This window comes from Lissotriton helveticus, chromosome 6, assembly GCF_964261635.1.
Source record: "Lissotriton helveticus chromosome 6, aLisHel1.1, whole genome shotgun sequence".
Classification (NCBI taxonomy): Eukaryota; Metazoa; Chordata; class Amphibia; order Caudata; family Salamandridae; genus Lissotriton; species Lissotriton helveticus.
Window position 1 is genome coordinate 884976088 of NC_136067.1, and position 27372 is coordinate 885003459.

Consider the following 27372-nt stretch of genomic DNA (forward strand, 5'->3'; position numbering starts at 1 on the left):
ACCCAAAGTCAAGGCATGCATTTCCTACAAACTTTTACACCACAACATGCTTACTTTGAATGGCCTCTTGTCCCGAGCCTTCTTGTTGTGAGAAGTGGGAATTTTTGCCGTATTGTCTAAAAAAGAAATACATTTTATTAGTTACCGTCATTTATTCTCATTGCATCTTTCAAACGTCATACGAATCAGAGATTTTTACACAGATGATCGTTCAAAATAAACTAGTGAAGAAATATATTTAGGCTTGCATTGACATGTATTGTATAATATAATCCATTGGAGCAGATCATTGGGGACCTTACAGTACTGCACTAACAACTTTACAAAGAGGGCTCAGTCTTAAAAATGATGTGCATTATCCACTTAACAACCTGTGCTAAATTATTGGGGCCTCATTTATGAGAAAGGACGCATTGCTGCGTGAAAGCAGCGATGCATCACTTCTCAGTGCGTCCTCCTTGTGACATTCCTGATGCGTCATATTTAATGTATGACGCATCATGTCGCAAGGAGTTACAGATACGTCGGTATTTCTGACGTATCTGTAAGCGCAAAAGTGACGCATTGCTGGAGTGTGTCACAAAAGTGGCGCAACTCCAGCAATGCGTCCTTTCACATGGGGCAAGCCCCATGTGAAAGGGCCTGTGTCAGTCTTACGCATGCTGTGAGGCAGGCACAAGATTTTGACGCAATGGTGTCCTAGATGTGACGCAGTGAAATCTCATAGATTTCACTGCGTCACTTCTATGACCCTTTCTTGCGTCAAATCGCCCCCCTTGCATACATTATACCTGGCGCAGGTATAATGTGGCGCAGGGGTTTACAAAGTGACGCATCTAACTAGATGCATCACTTTGTAAATATGTCGCAACAGGGTGCATTTTTTACGCCGCTGGTGCGTCACAAAAAGTGATGCACCAGCAGGGTAAAAGTGACACACAGCCTCATAAATGAAGCCCTTGGTTTGTAGGCTTGAAGAGGACAACCTATTGCCACTAGGCATGAGGGAACAAGGGAGTAGCCAGAAAAATAAATTACCCCCCTTCCAATGTGTGAGTGTGTGAGCGAAGTATGTCGTCCTTACCTTATGAAAGTACACAAGATGTGTTTCCCTAAGGAATGCTGCCTTCCTTCCTTCTACCTGTCGTCTTAATTCAGTTTTTCTTTCCATCGTTCCATTTTTATTTTGTTCCGTACAACAGACTTTCCTGCTTTCTTTTTGCCCCCTACCTTTACTTACTTTTCTCTCTTGCTCTCACTCCATTTGCCTGTCTTTCCATCTTTGCATTCTTCGTCACTCTTTCATTATATTTGCCTCTCACAGAGTCTTCTTTGTCTTTCTAACCATGTTTAGTTATGTGCTTACCATTGGCCCCCAACCACAACTATGTCATGGTTTTTTTTCTGGTAATAAATTGTTTCAGATTTTGCTCATGTCTGTTGACTAACTGAAGAGTCACAATTGAAATTTAAGAAGAGCTATAAAACGAATTTAAATCTGTCCATTGACCCCCCAGCTCAAGGTTATGGGTGGGAATTTATGTCACTTGCCAGTGCCAGCTACACTTTGGCAATTCTGCCCCAACACATCCTGGCATTATTCCCACCGAAGCAATGATTTTCCATTTCTCATTACAGAACACTATATTATCAAAAGATTGTTTTTAATGTGTCAACATTCACTTTATTTAGTCACATTGTTAATATTGGATCGACATTCTTCAACCAAAGTTTGGATTTTTGCATTGATAAAAATGTATATAATAACAGTTCAAGTCTGTCATGTTCTACAAGAGGGCTACATTTGACCCTATCCTATGGATCCATATACAGAGCACTGTGAAGGCAATCACAGAGGTCCCCCGAAAGTTATGCCCTATAACAAACTTCCCACCCCCTGCCACCACTCTAACCAGAGCGGCTGATGTCATGGGCGTTGGTAACGCTGGGGTGTTGAGTTAATCAGTATTACTTGCTGGGGAACAAGCAATAACCAGGGGAATCATAAATTTCCATCCCAATTTCCCAGGTTATTCCCCATTTCCCTTGAAAATATAGATTGAATGTCCAGGTGAAAGACAACAGCCACAGAGTTAGCACATACTGATGGGGCCAATAACTTCCATTACTGGTCTCATTAAATTTAAGAGGGGGACCTCAATAGGCTAATAGAGTAATTGTTCTCTGCTGGAACCCTAGATGGGGTAGCGGCTGTACTGGTCATGCTGGACCTCTCAGCTGCCCTTGATTCCATGCCCCAAACACTGCTGCTTGATCATCTTCAGGATATTGGAGTGACAGGGATGTTTTGGACAGGCTAACATCATTTTTAGCAGAAAGAAGCCAGCAAGTTTGGATTCCGCCCTGCGTGGCTATCTCAAGGAAAGTGGACATGGGTGTCCCCCAAGGTTTGGCCCTGAGTCCAACACTTTTCAACTTATATCTTACACCCTTGGCATTCCTAGCATGAGAATTGGGAGCAGACAACACTCAATTACTTTTCTCCTGGACTAAAGCATCTGAGCCTAAACGTCACTCAAATTAAAATCTGCCTTACCACAGTTTTCTACTGGTTAGCGAAAGCTCAACTTAAATGTAATGAAAGAAAAACAGAAATCCTCTTCTTTGGGACTTTCCCACCTAATTTTGGGCCAACTATTTGACCGGATGATGTTTTCCCTCCTAGCCTTCACAAGGACTAGGTACAAAACCTGGGAATTAATCCCTGGTTGGGTACGATATAGGCAGAGCTAGACCTCGGAAGGGAACGGTTCTGAGTGCCGCCCTGAGCACCACATAAAGATACTTCTGAGTCAGAGGGGGGCTGCCTAGAGTTGCTGCACCCACGTGGAACTGTTCTATCCATCTCTTAAGATCTACTGAATGAAACCTGCGAGTTTTGGGGTGTCACCATGGGAAAAGTGGACAAAACCCAACCTAAGCTGCACTTTGAGCAGAGAAAATCCAGGCTGCATGACCAGATGTCAGATGAGGGCCAGAATGCACAGCCTAAAGAGTTGGAACCTGCTGAGGGTGATATTCGAGTCATCTTGGCTGCAATGCAAAAAAGATAGATTGCAAAATAGATTCTTTATCCTACCGAATGGATCGAATGACAGAACGCATGGATAAGCAATTGGAAAGGATAGACATGACGGAGCGAAGGGTTACAGAGGTTGAATAAGCATAGACTGAAATGGACTCAGCACATAAGCAGATGGGCAATTTCCTACTGACAGTACAAGATAAAATGGAGGGCCTTGAACGGTTGTTGCGACTCCGCTCCCTTTACCAGTGCTATTATTTAACCCTCCAGTCCATAGGACTGGTATCTTAGACTCCATCAATGTGACGGTGCATGCCCGGCAGCACCTCTTGAAATTATAGGCGGGAGTTGTTCTGTATTCTCCTTATACTTCGTTGGATTGGTGCCTCTGGCTACACGCATGCAAGGATAGATGGGTCACTAGGGCAATAAAGACACTACAAATAGAGTTGATAGGTGACATGTTCTCTTATGGCACAGTCAAATCATGGGACAATATGAACACGGCGGTACAACAACATACAACATTTACTAGGTTCCAGTTTCACCGGATGAGGCAGTCACTACTTGAGAACTTGGGTAGCGAACTGCCGGAGCCACCTGAAGTGACTGCCGTCACATATATAATTAGAACTGACACGCCCAACAATATAATCTCAAAGCTGTACAAGATTACACAGAGTTACAGCTCCAACCACTATGCGAAAGAAAGATTGGCATGGCAAGTGGACCTGGGGGTAGATATAGCTGATGAGATGTGGATATACTGCTGTGAAGGTACGAAGTGCATCTCCCTGAATGGGCGGTACAGGCTGATTCATTTAAAATTTCTCAACAGAGTTTATTACTATCTGGAGAGACTGCAAAGATATGGATTACGCAACACTGCGGAATGTGAGCACTGCGGTGCAGACGTGGTTGATTTATTTCATCTTGCGTGGTTATGTCCAGGGATTGCTGATTTCTGGGTACAGATTTTTTAATTACTAGGCAATATTATTGAAAAGCCACTAACCCCAGACCCTATACTTGCTTTGCTTGGATACTCCAAACCCTTGCCCAAAACCATAAGGAGATAAGCTGATATGGGGCTGCTGATGGCTAGGCGTAGGATTGCTGTTTGTTGGTCCCATAGCCCACTCCCCACAGCAGCTAGCTGGTCGAGAGATATGATATATGGCTGTACTCATACCGAGAACTACAGTGAACTGCTTCCCCCGAGAAATCGCCCGAAAAACATTTGGGGATTTAATAGGACATACTTTGCTACTACAGATAAAGATGCCAGGACCAGGGATTCCCTGGGTCCTCCGTGAGAGATGCTGAATGAGATTGCTCGATATGTGCCTTTGGTTGCATTCACAGACGATGTGCTGGGAATATACTTTGTCCTACTGTTCTAGAGTCCTGTTACCTGCTTTGGAAGTTACAGATGTGGTAGACGTATATAAATTGTTGTTACTGCTTGCTGTTTTTGGCATCCTGCTAGCACACTTTATCTTTCAAGATCCTGAGACATGGATGGCTTGTTGTTGCATGGCAATGTTTCATGATACACACCATGATTGCTGAACGGTATTCACTGCTGTACACTGAAATTCCTGTAAGCCCTGGATTCGGTCTCTGTACTTTATTTCATGTTTAAATTTCTTTGTTTTTTGTGTTGTTTTTTCTTTTTTGCATTCATGAAAAATCAATAAAATAAATGTAAATAAAAAAAAAACGGGTAATAACATTGTGGGTATATGTTGAGATTACGGTAATGCTCTATAACAGGGCATACCGGAATACCTCATGGATAAATTGCAGTTGATCCAGAATGCGGCAGCTCGCCTTCTGCTAAATGTGCCAAAAAGACAACACATTAGCCCACATTTGTGGAAACGTCATTGGTTACCAGTTAGGGAGAGGATTAAATTCAAGGCTCCAACATTGGTACATGATGCCTTGTATCTTAGAATTAGATTCAGCTTCTATTACCCGGCTAGACACTTACGATCTGCCAATAAACTTCTAGCTATGGTCCCAAAGTACCAGCGTCAAAACTCTGGAGGTAGAGATCACTAACATTTCTGGGCCCTTCAGCAGTGAACCAACTCCTTTTGGAGCTACGCACTCTTAGTAACTCATTGCTGTTCAGGAAATAAACAAAGTCCTGGCTCTTTGTGTAAGTCTAATGTCCACCGACCAACCTCTTTAAGTTTGGGTTGAGACACTCCTGGGAGCAGCTGCGCACATTATAAATTGCTTACAAAATGTTTTAAAATAGGAAAACAATGACAGTTCTTAAATGCAAGTTCTCCAGATTTTGGGTCATATTCAGTTTTTTTTTATATAGTTGTGACCATGGTGTAGTTACAACACAAGTTTCTGGTTAATCTTGTAATTGGCTAGGCATTCATCAACTGCAAAGAGTAATATTTAAAGTTTGAAATCTCTGAATTTAAAGATAATTTGGAGCTTGATGTATGAATAAAGAGCAACCGTGTCCTAATGCACATTTTCTGTGCCATACTTCGTTGATAAAAGAGACCACTTTCACTTTTGCCAACAGCACATTACAGAATTAATGATTAGTAACATGTAATCCATCTATCAAAAGGTATAATTTAAATGTATTGTCTTGAATTTCTGCATCCTGTATCCTTTGTACATTTCTTAACATTTGCTTCAGACCAAAATCTAAGGGGCATATTTACAATGGGCTTTCAGCACCAGAACGTCACTTTTAGCGACGTTGAGGTAGCAATATGCCCTTCTCCATACTTACAAAGCAGTGTTAAGCCACTTTTTGTGGTTTAATGCCGACTTGTAAATAATGCCACTTTACATGTGTCACTTAGCATAAAAGGGCAGTGCAAAAGGTGTTGCTATGGAAGTTCCATCACAATACCCATTGCTTTTGACGTTGCCACAGATTTACAAAGAAGTGTAAATCTGAGGCAGCACCAACAACTAACGTCATGCAACAGCAAGGTGAAATGAGGAGAATTAGTTTAATTTCTCCTTGTTTTTGCTTTTTCTATGTGTGCTGCATTCTGCCGGACACATAGAAAGAGCAAAATGCAATTAATTATTGTTTATGTACAGGACAACAAACAATCATTAATGGCATTTTGCTCATTCAATGTGTCCTGCAGAATGCAGCACTAGGGAAAACACAGTGGTGCACCGTATTCTTGTGAATACAGTGCTTCCCTGCATTTTGAAAATGTTGAAGCATGGTACTGCCAAATTTGGTGCAGCTCCGCTCTCTGACATTTTCTCCTAAATATGCCCATAGGTGTCACTAGAACATTTTTCAGTTATTCAAAGTTGTCAGTGGTGCAGACTATCTCTTTTGGGTTTTGTGAAACTCTGCAAAAACGGATGCAGTTCTTATAATCATAATTATGCTATTTTGTATCCTGTCACTTATAGATGAGATCCTGTATTCATAAACATCTCCTGGTGAGACATGGAGCCTTTTCTCAATTTAAAATACAACTGCGCTGTCCCAGAATTATTGTAAATATTTTGGGCCATATTCATGACCCGATTTGCGTCAACCTTGCAACATGCAATGTGGTGCAACAGTGACACAAACCTTAAGTCTGATTTTTTTTTAAGCCACTTAAAGCCACATTATGTAGCTTTGTGTGGCTCCAAAAATCTGGATTAAAGCAACGCATCACAAATAGCTGTGATGCGTTACTCTCCTCTGGGTAGGCATTCTATGGTCAATGCACGAGTGCTTCCGCACAACTCCCTTGGTTTCTGATGCCTTTCCAGATTTACAATACCTTGTAAACCTGGGAATGTGCCAAAAATATTTGCCTCCCAGGAGCGGAGGAACAAGGATAAAAATATTTATTTCTCCTCAGTACTTCCTCTTTCTATGCGTGTTGCATGCTGTAGCACACATAGAAAGAGAAAAATGCCTCTCAGGATTGTTTTTGTACAGGAAGATATCCCTTCCTGCACAAAACACAATGCTGCATGTAACACAGGCACCCTTGCACCATGGTGCAGGTGGGTGCCTGCGTTGGTGCTAGGTTGATAAAAGGGTGCAAGCACAGGGGGAAAAGTCAGGTATGCGCTGCATGCCTGAAATGCTGTGTATTTCTGCCCTTTTCCAGTGATGCAGTAAAGCGCAGAAAGGTGACTTGCTGCACTGCACTTCCATAAATATACCCCTTCCTTTATTAGTATGTCAAAACAGGACAATATAGTCTTAGTTTAAAACTGAAGATAGATCAGGCCGCTGCGGCCGGTAGTAGGAGTACCGGCCAGGCGGTGACATGGGGAAGGGGAGGGGCAGGGTGGGGGGTAGTAATGTATGGATTACGAACTTTAAAAGGTAAGTAGACATAAAAATAAATAAAACGAATTTCGTTGCACACACTGCATCGCATTTGGTGATGCAGTGTGTGCAACACAATTCGTTTTATTTATTTTTATGTTTACTTACCTTTTAAAGTCCGTAATCCATACATTACTACCCCCCACCCTGCCCCTCCCCCTCCCCACATCACTGCCCGGCCGGTACTCCCACTACCGGCCGCAGCTGAGATCAGATCCGCTGGAACTCTTTGCCAAATTTTGCACTGATATTTTAGAACAATAACATTGATTTGTAGCTTGTGTCTCATCTTCACAAATCCGTGTTTAATAAGTTAACTTCTTTCAAGCTGCCATAAAAAGTGCTTCTTTTTTCAGATATTTAGAATTTGTTTTCTAGATCTTAAATTGCAGAACATTTGTTAGATTGTTTTTAATAAAAATACCCGTTCTGTGCACCAAGTAATCACCCCTCCCAGTAAAGTTATAAAATATTTGTGCTGATATATGTTGAAAGGTTCTATGAGTTATTTTACTTTGTCTCTTGCAGTTTTACTTCACACTTTCCTATTTTGCTCCATACTAGGGCTCACATTACGCCACCTTGCAGTGAAAAACCCAAGAGAAATATTAATTGAGTTGTCTACGTCTGCTGAGACATTTATAAGGGGTTTAATTGGTTTGTGACTAGATTTCCAGCGTATTTCGTTTTTCCTTATTTGTGCAAGTGTATGTAAAATATTCATTTGCTAAGTTAGTTCAGTCCTAGAGTGAATTCATTATTCCTTTAACTTAATGTACACCTTCTACAAACTAAATTATATGTTTATCAGATCCATTTAGTCGTATTGTGTATTTGATTGTTGGACCATTTCTGTCAATCCAGATATTGAAACATATATCTGGTCTGTAGACAAACTCCAAATACTTACCACCTCTTCTTCTGGGTTGTGATATGTCCAGTATTTACGAATTCCTCATAAAATATTATGTTTATGGGTCCTTGCCACAGGTCAATATTTTGAAAATATATTTTAATAACACTGTAGTGCCACTACGCTTATCCTAAAATTACGGTGCCTTTGCCTCAGAGGTGTCTCTGTCCTTTACCACAATGTGCTTCTCTTGATATGAACAACATGTCGCCGATGTGGTAGTAAAGAAGACATCAGAAGATGTGTTCAGAGCCTATTGATTTATAGTTATGTTTGTCTTGGCACCCTACTTGAAGTGAATCAACTGAACTCCTAAATAAACTCTTAAAAAATAATTGTGAAGGAGAGTATTCTTCTCAATAGTGAATATAATCCAGCACGTTAAGAGATCATCTCTCATTACTAACTATGAGGACCTATATGCTTCTCCAGCACATTTATAGGTGACCTACCTCATGTCACTTCCCCTTCATTATCTTCCTTAGTCTCATGAATTCACTTTTATTGCATGAACTATTCTCAGATTTCTCTCAAGCTTTTCCCCTTTCGACTGTTAAATGTTGTTGCTGGACAGTTATAAATCAGCATTCTCCAAATAAGCCTCTTTGCATCATCAAACAGCATGCACAACTACTGTTTGACACATGAGCTTATGGCTTTGGAAACTGGAAGGTTTCCCAATTTAAAATGCAAAAAGCTTAGCATCACATCGGGAAAATACAACATAAGCAATGGAGACCTAAAGAGAGCACAATGAAGCAGCACACATCAAAGTTACAAAATGGCATTTCAGGACTTTTTGTGTGCAGAAAGGGACACCTTCCCACACATAACCAATCCTCCCCTGCATGCAGTCACCCTTGCACTCTGCTGCAAGGGTGCCGGCATTGACACTAATTTGTTAAACTTAGCACCATCGCAAGGGGAAATGCAAGGCTGCACCACATTCTTGTAAAAATCGTGCAGCCTTGCGTTTGCGGAGTGGCAGAGCGTGGAGGCTAAGGACACGCTCCGACACTTCATTGCACATATGCCCCTTGTACTCACCCATCTGCATTGAGAAAACGTAATCCTAGTGGGCGTCCTTCATTTTCTGTTGCATCTAAAGGCCATTCACTGGAGCTAAAAAATAATCTGACCACATTGTGCCTATCTTAAAACACCTCGACTGGCTCTCTCTTGAATTAGGTTAGAGCCCAACGTTGAATGCGATACACAAAAAGTGATACACATTGCACTGATATCCTACCTACCAAAAAACTCAAATTTACAGATGGGCAGGGAAACATCAGAAAACAAATACTGCGGTATTTTCAAAATCCCTAAAGCCAGAAATGATAAAACATCAATACATGCCTCCACATGCCATACTCTTAGACTGTGGAATTCTTTACCAGACTGCATTAGACTAACTGTAGATCTACTCACATTACAAAAATAACTGATAACACACCTCTTCGGACGGAGTATGATTCTCTAATTGAGTGTTTTCACTTGCATTTTTCCCTCTAACCGTTTGCATATTTCTCTAGTTTCTTGTTACTCTAATTATCTTAAAACAGGACGTCTGCCCCATAACTATGTTCATGCTTTAGAAAAGCTTCAAACAAATGCTTAAATAAATAAATCTCGAATTGATCAAGACAATATTCAAAGGTGTGTAAGCCCTAACAAAGCACTGTATTTCTGTTAGATGCAAAAAAAAGGAACGTGTTGCTTTTACTGTTCAACAACTAAGTTTCATTTAGTTTGAAATGTATTTCATTGAATGGTGTAAATTGATTTGCATTCCTCATAGCAGTTTTACAATTAAGATGAAGGAGGACTGCAGAACAGTGTTCAAATAGCATTTTAAATAAAATACAGAAACCTGTACGTCTTGGTTCAGGTCCTGACAAATACTCTATGGACAGATTTTTAATGTTCATAAATATAATATTAATGTTGATATTGCGGAGTACATTTCAGTGGCTAATGCACCCTATGTTTCTTGAGCTATCTAGGTTTCAAACACTATTCATTGATATAACTTGAGACATACAATATCATTTCTGATCCTCGATGGTTATACAGAGGTTGAGTCATACTTAGAAACCGCATTATGAAAGTGAAGCCTCAGTTCTGGATGCTCACACAGCCATTCAACAAACTTTTTCACAAGACAGGGAGGGTTTCTATGATTCTTGCAGTCTACTCACCAATTAATAAATATACCATCAATATAGACAGGCAGAATACATCACAATAATTAATAATTGTAAAGTGTGAGTACTCTGTCCCTCACTCCTCTCCCCACTGTTACACAATTATGCACTGCGACCTATGACAAGATAAGACCCCACTCTAGTCATGTATGCACAACACTGAAAAATGTCCACTTAGGCCATGTTCAAGTTCAACTCCCATACAGCCAAAGTCTCCACAGTGCCCCCCCCATGCTACTCAATAATAAAAGACCTAGGATTTGGATTCCGGATTTCAATAATTTGAAGATATGTAGTGACAACCCCTTTGGTGAGTGGTTTTGTAGGTTCATTGTTTATGTTTATGTCTAAAGGAGCATTTAGTAGCATCATAACTTTTCAGAAAACCAAACATAAAGGACCGAATTGACAAACATTTTGCCGACACACAGTATTCAAATTTTGTATACGAGCTCAAATGACAGCTGTTCCTTCACAGAATCAGGATCTGCATATATTAATGTTCACAGATGGAATTTAAGCCTGAATAAAACCTGCCAATATGGCAGAATCACCACCGTTGTAGGTTTAGAAGTACAGATCTAAATTTGGGTAATCCCAGGGGAGAGGCCAATGGGAATATTTCCAATAGTTTGTACAATCAGTTTCTGTACTTACCTTCAGTGCTAAAAATGCTAGACTAATGGCGTGATTATGAGTTTGGCAGTATGAGAGCGGACCACCATGCCACCACCCTGCCCCTACACCGCCAAACCTTACAGCTTCCCAACAGATTTTGAATTAATTTGTGGTCTGGCGGACGGGCAGCATTGTGGTCCTGCTGTGGTGACCTTAAAGGCTCATAAGTGAGCCTTAGAACTGCACTGTCGCAGGACCGCCAATGCACGTTCATGCACGGCATGGACTGAGCAGTCACCATGTGATTCCGCCTTAAGACCTGCAGCATTGAGTGCACGTCTCCCGGATGGCTATCTAGAGCCGCTGTGTATTCCCTGCATTCCACTACACGTAAGTGAATGCTTGCACATGAAGTGAGGCTATTGTTACGAAGCCTTTTGAAGCGTGTTCTCTGGGAAGTACATTCCACTACACTTAAGTGATTGCTTGCACAGGAAATTTTGGCTATCGTTACGAAGCCACCTCAAGCGGGCTCTCTTGAAGAAAGAACTTTAGCCCTTTTAGGCTCTTTTGGAGACACGTAGCGTGGATCATTATTAGGAGGTTTTCCCCCACCCGACTGGGAGGTTTCTCTGGTTCATGGCCTCACACATCATTGTGGTTTTACTTTTGACCATGTCCTGATGAGGCCCGACACAGTGGGCCAAAGCGCGTCGACCTCATGAATTGGAGAAGTTCAACTGATTAAAAATCACATGAAAGACTCCCGGATACACTCTTTTTGGACTGTGTGGAGTTTGGAAGTATCTCTCATCTGTGTGTACTGGACTTTCTCCCAAATGGATTGCTCACGTATTTTTTTTTTCAACTGTCATTAGATTGTATGGGTAGGAAGGGATTAGGAATTACTGATGATTGTAGTGTTATTGTTATATGTTTTGAATATTTCTTGTATGCATTTTCAAGAAAATATAAAGTTTTGTTGTGAAAGTCAACCTGGGGTAGTTTTATGGGAGCTTTAAATTATCAAAATAACAAGTACGAGGCAAAGGTTTCCACATGTAGGGACTAATTGCTTGTTTTTCCTACAGGAAACTAGTTAGATTTTTTCCCACACATAATTTTTAAGACTATTTTCATGTGCAGGAACATGGGTGCATGCACACAGCGGGGCACAACAAGTGCCCTCCTCCTTGTACCCCCATGTACAGGGCTCCCTTTGTTTCCCCATCATCAGCCTTTAACAGCCTTTTCATGGCTTTCTCACCTCCTTGAAAAGGCTGGAGTTGAAAAATACTGCCATGAATTTTACTTCCCTGGACTGCTATGACCCCTGGCAGTTGTGGTGGTCCCAAAGTGCTCCACCCACTGTACTTGTAATACGGCAGTCGGACTGCTGTTGCGGCGGTCCCCGACCACCACCGGACGTCCACTGCGAGTTTGGTGGTCCAATGGACCATCAAACTAGTAATCAGGCCCTAAATATAATAATTGGGCATGAAAGCATGAAATTGGCACACTCCCCAAATGTTCAACATGGGAAAATACTTTATATTTAACGTAGAAATAAAAGGCATATCACTCCCTACATCAAGCCCAGTCCATCATGGGAAATTAGTCACAGTAACATTGCGAGACATCATTAAAGGTAAGTGAATTAAATAGGTCAAGGGTCACTTTTATTCAATAAAGCATAGAGCAAGTGTAACTTCTTTAATTGTAAAAGGGGGGATCAGGATGCCCCCAGTCCCAGAGATGAAGTAATAGCCCCGGATGAAGTTTTGGCGAGGTAGTGCCCCACGATGTAGTCTCACTCAATGTAGTGACATAAAACCGGAAAAAAAACATGAATTCGTACTTTAGCATTCCCGACAAGATGCTCTGTGGTAAATACAAGAGTAGGAATGTGGATTAAAAAACACAAATCTCGAAGTTTCCTGACATAGTCCTGCTTACTTTTTGAATACCAGCCAGTGGGTAGATTTATACAAATCGGAGGCGTTATCCTATGAGGCAGACATTCAAGCATTATTCTGTGAAGTGGGCTCAAAGAGAAGCTGCAGCAGCACTCAAACTAACTGTGACTTTCAAACATGCACATTTCTTCAGAAATTAATAAAAGTCTGATAACATTTACAGTTCTCTTTACCTTGCCAAATGTTGCTGCGCAGGCCGGTTCCAGCTTCTCTTTCCTACAGAAATCTAAATAATGAGCGTAGAGGATGCACCTTGGTAAACAGACTCCTTCACATACAATGTAATTCTCTTCAAGCCTGCAAAAAGAAAAAAAAGTAATTCTGGTGTCATTTAGGCATGGTAAAGGGGCGCGTGGCTGTCTCTACCCATTGTTCCCGCTTATCCAGTTTACAGGACTCCTCCCGTTTTACTGAGGGATTCTACCAAACAAACTAGTTGCACAGTGTGTAATTGTAGTAATTGTATTATTGTAGCACTTACTACCTCTCATCAGGCGTCTAATCGCTTTATGACAACCCTGCAGGCAATGTTAATTTGTGCCGGTGGCTGACACAGTCCTCATCAGACTTTGAGGGAGAGCAAGAGAGAGAAGGGAAGAATGTGAAGAAGATGGAGGACAACGGTTAAAAAGGGAGAAAACCGGGATGATAAATAACTTCCAAGTACGAAGTTAAACAAAAGGGACTGAGGTAGTGAAAGAGAAAAGGCGGGCTCAAAAGTAGACAGCTTTGAGATTCGGCAACGCCGGCATTCGGTAGCAGCGGTGGGCTCCTAAAAAAGCTTTGCACTCCTGCACTTATTATTATGAGAAATCAAGTAAAGCCTGCGAGCTCCCTGGCACAAAAATAGGAAAAGACACTTCAAGAAAATATACAGTTCAACACAATAATTGTTGTTTCATTTCATTATAAAGTATGTGGTGCAACTAAACTGCATCTGTAAATGACTGTCCACTTTTAACCCTTTGCACGCTCATGACGCCCCCGGCCATCATGCGTCACGGTGGTCGTGTGCTGACGACGACCGGGGGCGTCCCAATGCCACCGACTATGTAAATCGCCCGCACAGCGCAAAAATTCGCAGCGCATGCAAGGAGTTAATGGCAAGGCCACTAAATGGCAATTCATATTACCTCTGACTCTTTGGGCAGTTACAATTCTTCAAAAGTCCTTTTAAGATTGATAACATATATCTGCAATGCAGGTGTGAAGCTCATCCTACTTTCATTTTCAAGTTATTAAGGAAAAGGCTTAATTACACTCTTAGGGGCTGATTTATTGAGAGGCTGGCTTGTCTGACGCTCCGGCAGTGCAAACCTCTCAACCATATCTATGAGGCCACGCAAAGCCACTTTGCACGGCCTCCTAGATATGGAGTATGGCAAGGCCGCGAAAGTCACTGCGTTGTCTTACTCTGCACCGGGGAGGCGTTCCATAAGCCTTGGGGTGGGATTCCCCAAGAAACACCAATGGATTTTGATGCTGCCTTGGATTACTTAATCATGTAAACCTAGGGCAGCGCCAAAACCTTACGTCTCCCCCAAACAGGTGTAACGAGGTTAAATATTTATATTTCTCCTAGTTTTTCCCTCTTTCCATGTGTGCTGCACTCTGCACACATAGAAAGAGGAAATTGCCAATCAGGATTTTTTTTGTGCTGGAAGGTGCCCCTTCCTGGCACAAAAACAATCCTGCATGCAACGCAGATATTCGTGCACCACGGTGCAAGCAGGTCTGCGTTGGTGCTAGGCAGCTGTAAATTGTGCATCAGCGCAAGGGGAAAGGACAGCAATACATTATATTGACAAATATGGTGCATTGGTGCCCCTTCACATTGGCGAGAAGACTTGTGGCGCTGCCCTACACCAATCGCCCATAAATGAGTTCCTTATTCTGTTGGATCTCCAGGGAATAAATGACAGTAGGGACGTCATTGAGGCGACATTTCAAATGGCAGATGCCCTTGTTTGCCTTAGCGTCTCTCACCGACAGGGAGCATATGTTCTGAAAGGTCGGGCTGTTTACCGAAGTCGCCCTTTCAATGGTTTAATGATAAACACAGGGCAACAGCACAAAATACACATTGCAAATCCAGCACCATGCAGCTCGAATTTGATCACAATAAAAGTACACCTCCAAAATGAACTAAGGCTTGACAAATCGGAATCCCTCAACACTTCATACAACTATTTTCTAGAGTACATTTTCTTAATTTAGTAATATGCAGAAAATGTTTGCCAGTGCTGTATTGCACAGCCATAGATTTGTGTTTTTTGCCATGAAAAGGTTTTCTCCACTTATTCTCAAACACACATAATACAGCAACAGTATGTCAGCGCCAAGACACCTTCGGGTATATGTTGCGCTTTATAAATGTCAATAAATAAATAAATATGTCAAGCAATAGTGAAGGCCTAATACATACAGAACAGATAAAGCACAACAGTAATACAAGTATCCATAAGGCCATTACATGTAAGTCCAGGAGACATTTCTGTGAAAGAGGAATTCTCTCAAATAATTTTCCGAATTTCCAGTTATGCTTCTTACGCAAAATTCCTGTAATTACACCATTATGCCACATGGCATAATTAATGCAGGAGCACAGAAACTACGCAAGTGACCAGAATGTGTGCAGCTGTTGTTTGCGTAATTTTTTTTAGCAGGAAATGCTTCCTCAATTCCAAAGAGGATGCACTTGGTCCTTAAATGTAGCACTAAATGAAGGTGTTGAACCGCCCTGATTTTTTGTGGAATTTCACATACTTACATGAAAGCAAAATACTCACATTTTGCACACCCCTAAATATATGGAATAAAGTGAGCATTTGCGTCATGTGGAAGAAGTAAAGAATAGGTGTGTCAGTGCAAACTTAGCTAACCTCAATCACTGCACATGCAGATCAGGTGCAAGACTCTTTGCTAATAATGCGTACATCATGAGTTTTGGAAGTGCAGCAGAGCAGGGTTGTGTCACACACACATGCCATGGGCATTAGCAGCGCAAAGCAGCCTCACAAACAGAAAAGGCATAACATGGGCCGTTGAAATGCAAGTTTCACTGACAATGAACAGTACAGGCAACACCCGTCCATAGTAAAATCTAATCTCAAGGGCAGAAAAGTTATTCGACAGAGAGAAAAGAGATTACACCTGTTTCTAAAAATGTAAGATCTCAGCAATCTAGGGCCAGATGTAGGTAATTCTATTTTACCGATTCATAAATACCGAATTTTACCGATTCGGTATTTATGAATCGGTAAAATAGAAGTAGTGAGATGTAGGTACATTTATTTTTCAATTTACCGAATCGGTAAGAATCGGTATTTACAGATTCGGTAAATACCGAATCGGTATTGCCCATTGATTCCTATGGGCCTTGAAGCCCATAGGAACCAATGGGCAATACCGATTCGGTTTTTACCGAATCGGTAAATACCGAATCCTGCAAGGGTGCAGGGGGTGTCACTTTGACACCCTCTAGCACCCCAAATACAGGCATGTGTGCCATGTGGCACACATACATGCCCTAAGGGCATGTCTGTGTGTCACATGGCACAGGTGTGCATGCACAGATGTGCATGCACACCTGAATTCGGTATTTTACCACCCAATTGGATTGGGTGGTAAAATGCCGATTCTTAAGGGCCTGTGACACTCTTAGGAGTGTCACCTATATGTGGATTTACCGAATCTGTAAAAATACAGATTCTGTAAAATGATGGCCCCCTACATGCCAAATCCTAAATACCGGTCGGTAACGGCCGAAATCGGCCATTACTGACCGGTATTTTCTCTCCTACATCTGGCCCCAAATCACATGGCTGCAGTTTGATCACACTGCATTTGTGGGAACTTTAAATACTTCTGGTACTCACATTAAAAGTGTCAAATTGCACCATTGTTACTTGAAGAGTTTTAAATCAACAATAAACCCAGTAGTATTAGTTGTGAAAGTGAGTGGTAATAAACTGGCGAGTTTGTTTGTCTTTGAGTGGGGTTGTCTGGCTGGACGAGTCAGTGATTGGGGGTTGGACAAATGGGTAATTGGGTAGTGGTTTGAGAAAAAAGTACAAATTTGTCAATGGTGCAATCTGTTCCACGGACGCACAGGAGCCTGATGTATCAATGAACTGGATGCACATAAACAAAATCTATCTTTTGATGAACTTACTGTAAACATTGGTTGGGTGATGCATAGTTATCTGCACTTGATCACTGATTGTTGATTATTATTTGCACTGTCTCCATAATTCATGTGGATTGTTGTTTGTATTTGCAAAACTATGTATTGTGGATTTTAAATGACTTTTTAACCTACTAAACAGATCAATCTAAGAAAAATATTTTTTGATTGGGAGCTTTTTTTGGCTTTAAACTATAATTGTTTGTGATTGAATGATAGTTTGAATGTGGGAGTGATTAGTATGGTATGCTATTGAGGAATCCCAAAGGAAATTATTTCCTGACTAAGACTCTGCAGAAAGGGCCATTTCCAAAATGAACATAATTCCAACAGGGACAGCTTTCCTTTAAAAAATCAGTTGCTATCCCAATGTGTATGTTGGTAACTGATCAATTAAGTCAAAGTCCACTGATAATTCTAACTGCGTCTCCTAAATGCAAGGGTAGGCTCCTTTTACACTGCCACTGCCTCCTATTTGTGATTTGGGAAACAAGTTGCAAAATAAAAAAATTTCCAACTTATGACTGGAATATTGTGGCTGCAAACCCTCTGATTTAGGGAATCACAGTCTATGACATTACAAAATAACTTTGTACATCAGACCCACAATTTCTAACACCATTACAGAGTAACAAATCAGAGTCTGATGATGGCTGTACATCCCACCTCCATTCGTGGTGAGCCCATCTTGTAAAAGAAGCAATGGTAATGTACTCCAATGAATGTTATGTTCTCTAAAACCTTTAAACCATGCCACATGCCACAATGCATTATTAATGTGACTACTACCTGGACAAACTCACCATGCTCACCTATGCAGCCCCTGGATTCGGAGGTTGCAAAGACAGCATCTGAAAATGAGGTACATGGATATTTTAAAACTGTTCCAGAAATTACTTAATTTTCTTTCTAGTATATTTTGCAGCGTGCTTTCTAGGACAATGCACAGATGTAACTTGCAACTGTGAGAACCTGTCATGATTGGCCAAAGTTTCATGTAACCTAGCAACACAGCCCATGGCCATACTCTAAAATGAAGTAGGATTCAGAGGAGAGGCTTGTTTGAGACTGCTAATGTCACCGGATGTTGGTGGGCATCTTCATTGTTGGCTTGGCCCTTCAAGGCAAAACGTGTGTGGGGTCTTCCCAAATGGAAGCCCATGCCAGTAGCTTACCTCCTGTTGGCAGTGTGGGACCACTAGCAGAGCTACTTTCACTTTCTCTCTATATCTGATAGCATTTGCAAGTTTTATGCAAGTTCTCTGCAATGAAGGCAGGCAAGTCTATGTGTGCCTTTGTTACTCTACCACCCTGTACTAGGAAACTGGAGGTGGGCCAGCCCTGACCAGGTGCTGTTGGATTGATATCTGAGGCTCTGGGTTGACCTCTATTCAAATTTGCCAACTAAACTAACGTTTCTTTTAGAATTATTTTAAACGAAAATCAGATGTTGGTGGGTGAGTGCCACCAAGGCAACTTTCCAGTTTACACGTTATGTAGCCAAGATCACAACCGTAAGTGAAATAGTAGAAAGTAAATGATATTAAGAATTTAAAGTTATGCATATTACTGAGAAAGCTGTATATGTGTACTCTCTGTAGCTTCTGTAAACTATTTATTGTTACAACTATTATCAAACCGCAATGAGAGTATCTGTGACTAGTGTTTTGTGCGCCAGTTTAATTATCATTTTTCATCATATATGAGTAGCATGTTCCAAAGAGTTGTTGAGTGCACATAAGCAGCTGCCATGTAGCCTCTGGTCATAGGTGACATCTTCAGTTAGCTCCAGGGCTCTCGAGTTTCCCAGGTCTGTGAGTGAGTAGATCATCTAGCCCAGTATTCTGGCACTTCCAGTGCTGATTTTATAAACAGGACTACAAGTCCCAAACCAGAAAGAAAAAACTGAACTAGACCTACTCAAACTAGAGAGCTCTGCAGTCTTAACATTGTTCTAGCCAAGTGCACTGTGATTTCTAGAGAACCAAGTCTTGTTTTTGCCAAAATCAACCTGGCCTTAAGAATTCGAGCCTGCAAGTGCATTTGGCTAAAAAGCAAGGACTGACTTATCATAAAAGAAATAATTGATGGACAGAGTGCTGAACAATGCAAACATTCACCCCCAGTCACAAACATCTGGGTTTAATCCATAATTCTATTGCTCATCATGCCACCCCACTGTGGACTCAGCCATAAGCAAATTAATCTTGGCCCTGTTCCTCATAGGAGCAGTCCAGCCCGAACTGCCAAACCAGGTCCTACCTGGACTGTAAACAAGCATCCTGGGACCGGCTTCGGGGCATCACTTCTAATCAGCCAGGCTAGTTTGAATCCAGTGGCGCAGTGAGCACGGGACCCATGTCTAGGCATACCCTTCACACAGGAGGGTGACAAAAGCAAAAGAAACAATTGATGGACGGAATGCTAAACAATGCAAACATTCACCCCTGTCACAAAGATCTGGGTTTAATCCATCATTCTTTTGCTCACCACCCCAACCCTCATCAGCCAGGCTGGCTTGAATCCAGTGGCGCAATGAGAACGGGACCCACGTCTGGGCATACCCTTCCCATTTAGGGTGACAAAAGCAAAAGAAAAAATTGATGGACAGAATGCTGAACAATGCAAACATTTAACCCCAGTCACAGAGATCTAGGTTTCTTCCATTGTTCTTTTGCTCATCATGCCATAATAGTTTGGACCCAGACATATGCAAATCAGTCTTGACCCTGTTCCTCATGGGAACAATCCAGCCCGAACTGCCAGGCCAGGGGGAGAAAAAAACCGATGGATTTAGGCTCAGATCTCTGTACTAGGGTTAATGTTTGACATTGATCAGCATTTTGTCCATCCATTGTTCTTTTTGCATTTCACTTATTGGATCAAAACTGTTGGAGCGTAATTGTCTTGTATGATTTACCCCGATCAATTCCTGCTCATTGAATAGTGTGATATTAATGCATACTTAAGAAAACTTGACTAACAGTGTGACTTGTAAAACACATGAGAGTTCAAAACTGCATCGTAAAAGAATGCAGAAGGTCGCAAACCAGATCGACGTGACAAATATTCATGAGAGAGAAATTAACAATGTTAATGAATATTGTATTGTGAAAACCTATAAATGTTATAATGTGTGCTAATGATGTAACCTTTAATAAAATATGATTATGAAAATGCAAAATAAAGTGCTAATTTAGTAGAAAAATTGATTAACTCTAGTTGAGAACGAATAAAATGATTTCTGCTCACGTAGCAGCACTAACATGGAAGACTGCAATCAATCAATCATGCCATTTGTATAGCGCACTACTCACCCGGGAGGGTCTCAAGGCGCTTGGGGGGAGGGGTATGCTACTGCTCGAACAGCCAGGTCTTGAGTTGTTTCCTGAAGGCGAGATGGTCCTGGGTCAGCCGAAGGTGGATGGGGAGGGAGTTCCAAGTCTTGGCAGCCAGGTAAGAGAAGGATCTTCCTCCGGCGGTGGCTCTTCGGATGCGTGGTACGGCTGCGAGGGCGAGGCTGGTGGACCGTAGCTGGCGGGTGGGCGTGTAGAAGGTCAGGCGGTCGTTGAGGTACTTGGGGCCCAGGTCGTGGAGAGACTTGTGTGCATGGGTGAGGATCCGGAACGTGATCCTCTTGTCGACGGGGAGCCAGTGCAGGTTCCTCAGGTGGCTGGAGATGTGGCTGCGTCGGGGCACATCCAGGATGAGTCGGGCAGAGGCGTTCTGGATGCGCTGGAGTCTTTTCTGGAGCTTGGCTGTGGTTCCGGCGTAGAGGGCGTTTCCGTAGTCCAGTCGGCTGGTGACGAGTGCCTGGGTGACAGTCTTCCTGGTCTCGGTCGGGATCCAGCGGAAGATCTTGCGAAGCATACGCAGGGTGTTGAAGCACATTGAGGAGACGGCGTTGACTTGTCTGGTCATCGAGAGGGAGGGGTCCAGGATGAAGCCCAGGTTGCGTGCGTGGTCGGTTGGCTTGGGTGTGGTGCCCAGGGCTGGGGGCCACCAGGAGTCGTCCCAGGCGGAGGGCGAAGATCCCAGGATGAGGACTTCCGTCTTGTCCGAGTTCAGTTTCAGGCGGCTGTCCTTCATCCACTCGGCGACGTCTTTCATCCCTTCGTGTAGGCAGGTTCTGGCGGTGTCGGGGTCTCTGGTGAGGGAGAGGATCAGCTGGGTGTCGTCGGCGTAAGAGATGATGTTGAGGTTGTGCTGGCGTGCGATGGCCGCGAGAGGTTTCATGTAGATGTTGAAGAGGGTGGGGCTGAGTGAAGATCCTTGCGGGACGCCGCAGATGACTTCGGTGGCCTCGGAGCGAAACGGGGGGAGGCGGACTCTTTGTGTTCTTCCGGCGAGGAACGAGATGATCCACTCCAGTGCCTTCTCTTGGATATCGATGTTGCTGAGGCGCTGGACTAGGGTGCGGTGGCAGACCGTGTCGAACGCAGCGGAGAGGTCCAGGAGGATGAGGGCCACTGTTTCCCCCTTGTCGAGCAAGGTCCGGATGTCGTCGGTGGCTGCGATGAGGGCGGTCTCGGTGCTGTGGTTGGCTCTGAAGCCGGACTGCGAGGGGTCCGTTCGTCTCAAGGAAGGCGGTCAGCTGTCTGTTGACGATCTTCTCGATGACTTTAGCAGGAAAAGGAAGGAGCGAGATGGGGCGGAAGTTTTTGAGATCGGTGGGGTCCGCTGTAGGTTTCTTCAGGAGGGCGCTGATCTCGGCGTGCTTCCAGCTCTCCGGGAAGGTGGCGGTGTTGAAGGAGGCGTTGATGATGTTCCGGAGTTGGGGTGCGATGGTGGAGTCGGCCTTGTTGAAGACGTGGTGTGGGCAGGGGTCGGTCGGTGATCCGGAGTGGATGGTGTTCATCGTGGGGGCTGTGTCTTCGGTGGTCACCGTGGTCCAGGTGCGAAGGGTGGCGGTGGGGGGCGTTGGTTCGACGGTTGGGTGCGTGGGTGCAAGCTCAAAATGTCAAGAGAAATGTGCTTGTTGATTCTTAAATGGCTCACAAATGACTTGATGCTTGATAGAATACAAATGGGTGTTTAAAATAATAATCTTTATGAAAAGTATGATGCCAAATGCAGAAGATTACTCTAAAAGCTGGAAAAGTTAATGCCTTTAATAGATCATAAAGTTTAGAAGGAATTCGTGTATGCCTTAAAATGAATTTTATTCTACAGTTTCAATAATTTATTTCGAATAAAACTAGAATACGCTGAACATGACTTTACTGCCTGTGGGAGAACATTTGCTAAAGTTTCTTTCTCTAGTTTCTGAATAAAGGACACCCTCTCTGTTAATACAAAACTGTGTAGACTTTGTTGCAAGCTCAGAAGAAAGTGTGTGAAAATGGACATGATAAGATACAAATGAACCTCCTAATTCTGAGGAGGAATGAAAATTTGACAATGGCATTACGTAAAGTTTCCGGATCATTTTGGCAAGGTAACGATCACCCCATGGACAGACCATAGACTTTGACCAATGGAAATCTTGGACACTGCTTAAAAGATACTTTTGGGGGAAATAACTATGAACTATTGGAAGTATAACTACCCTGTGGGAAAAGGACTGTGACCGGCTGTTCTTGAGATTTTTCCTATATGCCTGAACTCTGATTTCCCTGAACTGAACTCTCCTGACTTTCCCTGCGCTTTGCCAGCTGGTGAGGTTGAGCAGGCCAAACCTTTCAATTGAAGGGTTGAATGACTCTGGCTATTGCAAGCTGTGCTCTAGCATCCTTCTGGGCTAACCTTGATTCTTCCAAAACCTAATAATCTGCAACTGATCCTTCGGTTTGTATGTTTTTTGATTGCATTATGCACTATGTTATGCACTATTTTCTCATTCTCCCTCTCTCTCGCTCCCTCCCTCTCTCTCTCTCTCTCTCTCAGCAGGTATTGTTTTGAAATGTATCTGGCTCGGAATTATGATGTGTTGTGATTTACCTGTAATCAATTGATAACCGATATTAAATTAAACTAATGAACTTTTGTGCTTTGACCAATCAATTTGAAGTTTAGATAAAGATTTTGCTGTTTTAACTGTTTATGTGTATGTCATTCTTTAGTGGTTAGTCATTGAATATTGTATGTGCATTATGCTTGAATGGGAAGGTATTTCTTTATTTTAGGTCCTCATGAAGGAGTGCCATCCGTCTCTGATTATCCAAGTCCCTATTAGTTCAATCAAAAGATTTATCGGAGGACCTTGATTGGTTAGTGTTCAGTAGCAGTTGGTATTGTAGGGTTAATATGGGCCAAACTTGGTTATGTTGAAGATTGTGGTAGCTGAGATTGAAATGTGGTGGTAAACCTTATCTCATGTAGATGTGTAGAAAGGGAATAGAGAATATACAGTTAGTAGTTTTCATCCACTCCTTTACACCTTCACTGCATCAAACCTTACATGAGGCAGGTGTGCAGGCCTGTACATCTATCCCTTCACTGAGTTTCCGTTTTGCTGCTGACTGTACTGTACCAATTTCCTGAGGTATACTCTGCTGTTGCCCATATTGTACCTGTTATGTTTGAGGGAGGCATTCAGTGCTAAGTTTGAGCCGGTGGTTTCCGGTGCTCAGCACCTGCAGTTAATTACCAACACCACCACCTATTAAAGCTGCCACATGGTGGCGCCCTGTGTGCCAATAAAAGATGAGCAGAACAGTAGTCATTTATTAATTCAATATACATGAAGAACAACAAATAATAGCCGCCCAAGCGATTCTTATAGCTTTGGGGGCCTCGAACAGTCTAAAACGTCACACCGGTAGCAATGTGATGGTTAATAGTTGTGTAGGTACTGTCATTGGCTGCTTAGCAGTGACAATGGGTAGTGCAAGCTGTGGTGGCCTCCTGAGGAGGGCCCTTACATTTATTTGTTTACAAATTTAGCACTTGAAGCATTAAAAGCTACTGTCACATCTGTTTTTGGGGCACCAGGTAGCTTGTGCTGCTCCTTTCCGCATTGGCTCCATTTTTATGTATTGGAGTTTTGCATGATTGCATCCCGTGCTGTGCATGTTCTGTGAGTGAAAGGACTGAACAGATGCTTCTCATGTTGAATCTATTTTGTGTAAATGTGACTTTCAAAACTGTTCTCCATTTTGTGATGTAATAGAACGTAAGGTGGATTTGTAGTGTGCTGCTTTTCACCCGTAAGCGTATCCAGGTGCTAATTTTGCATCATGCTTTTGTGATAATCCTAGCACAGCTGTTGCTTGTGTTACATCTTTTATTATTTTGGGGAAAGTTGCACTTCTAAATATGCTATATATGTTCTATGAGAAGGAAACATTTAATGCTGATGCTTAATCTGTTCTATGTGATGGACCTCTTTCCTGCTGCTGGGCGGTCTGTGTACTGTGTGCATGAGAGAATCTTATATTGATTCTGTGCTTTTCCTCTTTTGTATGTGCATGAAGTTTGCAATGCTAGTAGCTAGGCAGAAGTAAGTGAGTGAAGCTTGCAGTGCTACTGTTTGTTGTTTTTCTGTCTATCTGTTACCTAGGAGATAAACATCTTTTGTTGTTGCCTTTGCTAATACATACCATTGCAAATGTTAAAGTAATCTCTATGAACCCTAAACAACTTGGAACTAAGCAGTACTCAGGTAGTGGTTCATAAGTAACCTGGGAAAGATGCTGAAAAAATGGGTTGAGTATCTAGAGGGTTAAAGGACATAACAGGCCGATAGACTAAGAAAATGAAATGGAGAGAAAGGACATAGGAGAGTATGAGTCAAGGAAAAGAGGGAGAGAAGAAGGAGAAACGATAAAGGCAAGGAAATGAATGAACAAAAATGGAGGGGAAAAATAGAAGATGGACAGAGAGAAAGAGAGATATGAAAAGAAACAGGATAAATAATAGGAAAATAAAAAAAACATGAGTGAAATAAGACACCTGGCGGAGAAAGAAAAAATGATAGAGAATGGATAAAGGAAAAAAGGAGGATGGAAATGAAAGACAAGTTAGAAAGTGAAAACAATGAAACAGAAAGGGACAGAAAAATATCCAAATGAAAGCAAAGTGCACAAGAGGGAGAACAAAGGAAATGGGAAATGATAGGAAGCCAGGGGTAGATGGGATAGACATAGGAAAAGAGACCACTTCCTTTATTTCACATCCTGCGATGTTCTGTGTTTGAACAACTTCATGTGTCACTTTCTGGAATATCAATAGACTCGGGGTAACCCAATAGACCCTTGTAGGCTTGGGCAAGGTAAATAATTGAGGTAAAGAAAGGCTACAAGGGATTTTGTTTGTTAACTAAGTACACTTATTTTGGTGTATGTCAAATCTGGGGACCATCAATCAATTAGACCCATTTGTATCCATAGGATAACTAATACATTTCAAAAGTGGTTCAGAAAATACATTCAATGAATCACAAAGCGAGGAGAGTTGAAAAGAGCACACAGCAAACTAATTATATCTGAAAAAATTGTATTTGAAAGAATCAAAAGAACTGAATCACGGGGTTATACAAGAATCAATCATACAATAAAAAGTCATGAATAGCTGTACATATGTATTAACTCATCAATTCACAACATGTCATCAACTCCATTAGTAATTAAATAAGACCCAATTCATAAATGTAAAAAGGTTTCTTTCAGTGCACAAATGCTGTGGAGATGATGTATTGGTCGACGTTTCGATCTTCCTTGTTCACATCTATGAGAACATCATCAGGACTAGTATTTTTCACAAAGAAAGCCCCTTTAGAAGACTGAGCGCAGACGTGGCTGGTCTTCAATTTTGAATATGTATTCATCAACAGGATCCGCAGTGGCAGTACTGTTCGATCAGCCTTGCAGCAGATAGTGAAACTTCACTGGAAATTATAATTGACAAGCCAGAGTCGTGGTATAAATCACACGAAGTAAGGTCTCGTCGATGCAATCCTTCAGTGTCTCGAGTTGCATGTCAACTATATTATATTGCAGCAACCTATTATTGTCAGGTGCAGGTTGTTCATTCTATCTAAATCTTTTTTAGAATGTTGTATCACAGGGGTCAAGTTTTTTCCACTATCTTGGTTAATTCTGAAGTTATTCTTATTCTAAGATATACCGCTGAGTCTGTTACTCTTTGATCTGCCAGTGTAATTCTGTTATTGACCACAATTTGCGTTTTACCTTGGTTTAATTTGTACCCAAGAAAACTGGTGGTCTAGAAAAAAGAGAGAAAAGTTGACACAGAACAAGGGTACGAGCAGAACGCAAAACAGATCATTTGACTGTCTGACAATTAGTGATAGTAAAAATATAATGACGCAAATGCGACCTCATGCCAGGATGGACCCTGATGGGGGGAGAAAAAGTTAGTTAGGATTTCCACCAACTGCCCTTCGTGGCCAGTGTCATCATTTGGAAATCCAAAAGTCCCCCTGTCACCTCAGCTCTTCTGGCAACAAGTCAAACGCTGGTAGGCTAGGCGTGTTGTGACAAGGATGGAAAATGAAGGACTAAGTATCTCAAAAAGTATACTGATGCAGTGCAAGGACAAAAGTGAAAGTGTGAGTGAGTTAAAAAAGATACAACAGTGGTCCAAGACACATTTATTAATGACCACTGGTGGACTTGTTAAAAAAACACAGTGTCGGTTTTGAATTAATCTACCGAAGGGAATGGTCTACTAGTTTCAGCCGTAGTGGGTTAAAGGACCCCGGCTTTCTTCAGGACCTAGTTGTTATAGCTACTGCATTAAGTGCAATTTTGGAAAACAGTGAAAACAAAAAAGCATAAAACTATCACATGTGACCAATCACAATACCTCTATGCAGGATGGATGATTATTCATGCCTATCCTGTGTGAGGTAACAAGCCTCACCTCACCTGGCTCTGACTCAGGTCAAAGGAGGCACCGCCCTATCCGTCGATACCCCAGGTTGTATCCTGTTTATCAGTAGGATTGGGGATTGAAACTGGATGCGTCTTTAAATATTTTCCCTATGACCCCCTCTCTCTCCCTCTCCGGGAGTTGAGTTCTGTGTGATTAATTTGTACCCAGACAGTGCCCCGTGAATATCTGCCTCTCTTTCTATTTCCGCTAAAGCCGATACAAGTTCTGATGATGTAATTGCTAGGTCATC

At 42.1% G+C, this 27372-nt stretch overlaps 1 protein-coding gene across 1 annotated transcript in view; it reads right to left on the reverse strand.

The window, feature by feature from the left end:
- Positions 1-27372, reverse strand: part of RFX6 (regulatory factor X6) — a 424100-nt gene that overhangs the window by 356011 nt on the left and 40717 nt on the right. Inside the window, exons 3-4 of the mRNA XM_078646873.1 lie at positions 13273-13396; positions 55-116 (exon numbers count right to left, since the gene is read on the reverse strand). Coding sequence (XP_078502999.1) covers positions 55-116; positions 13273-13396 — 186 coding nt within the window. The remainder of the gene's footprint in view (positions 1-54; positions 117-13272; positions 13397-27372) is intronic.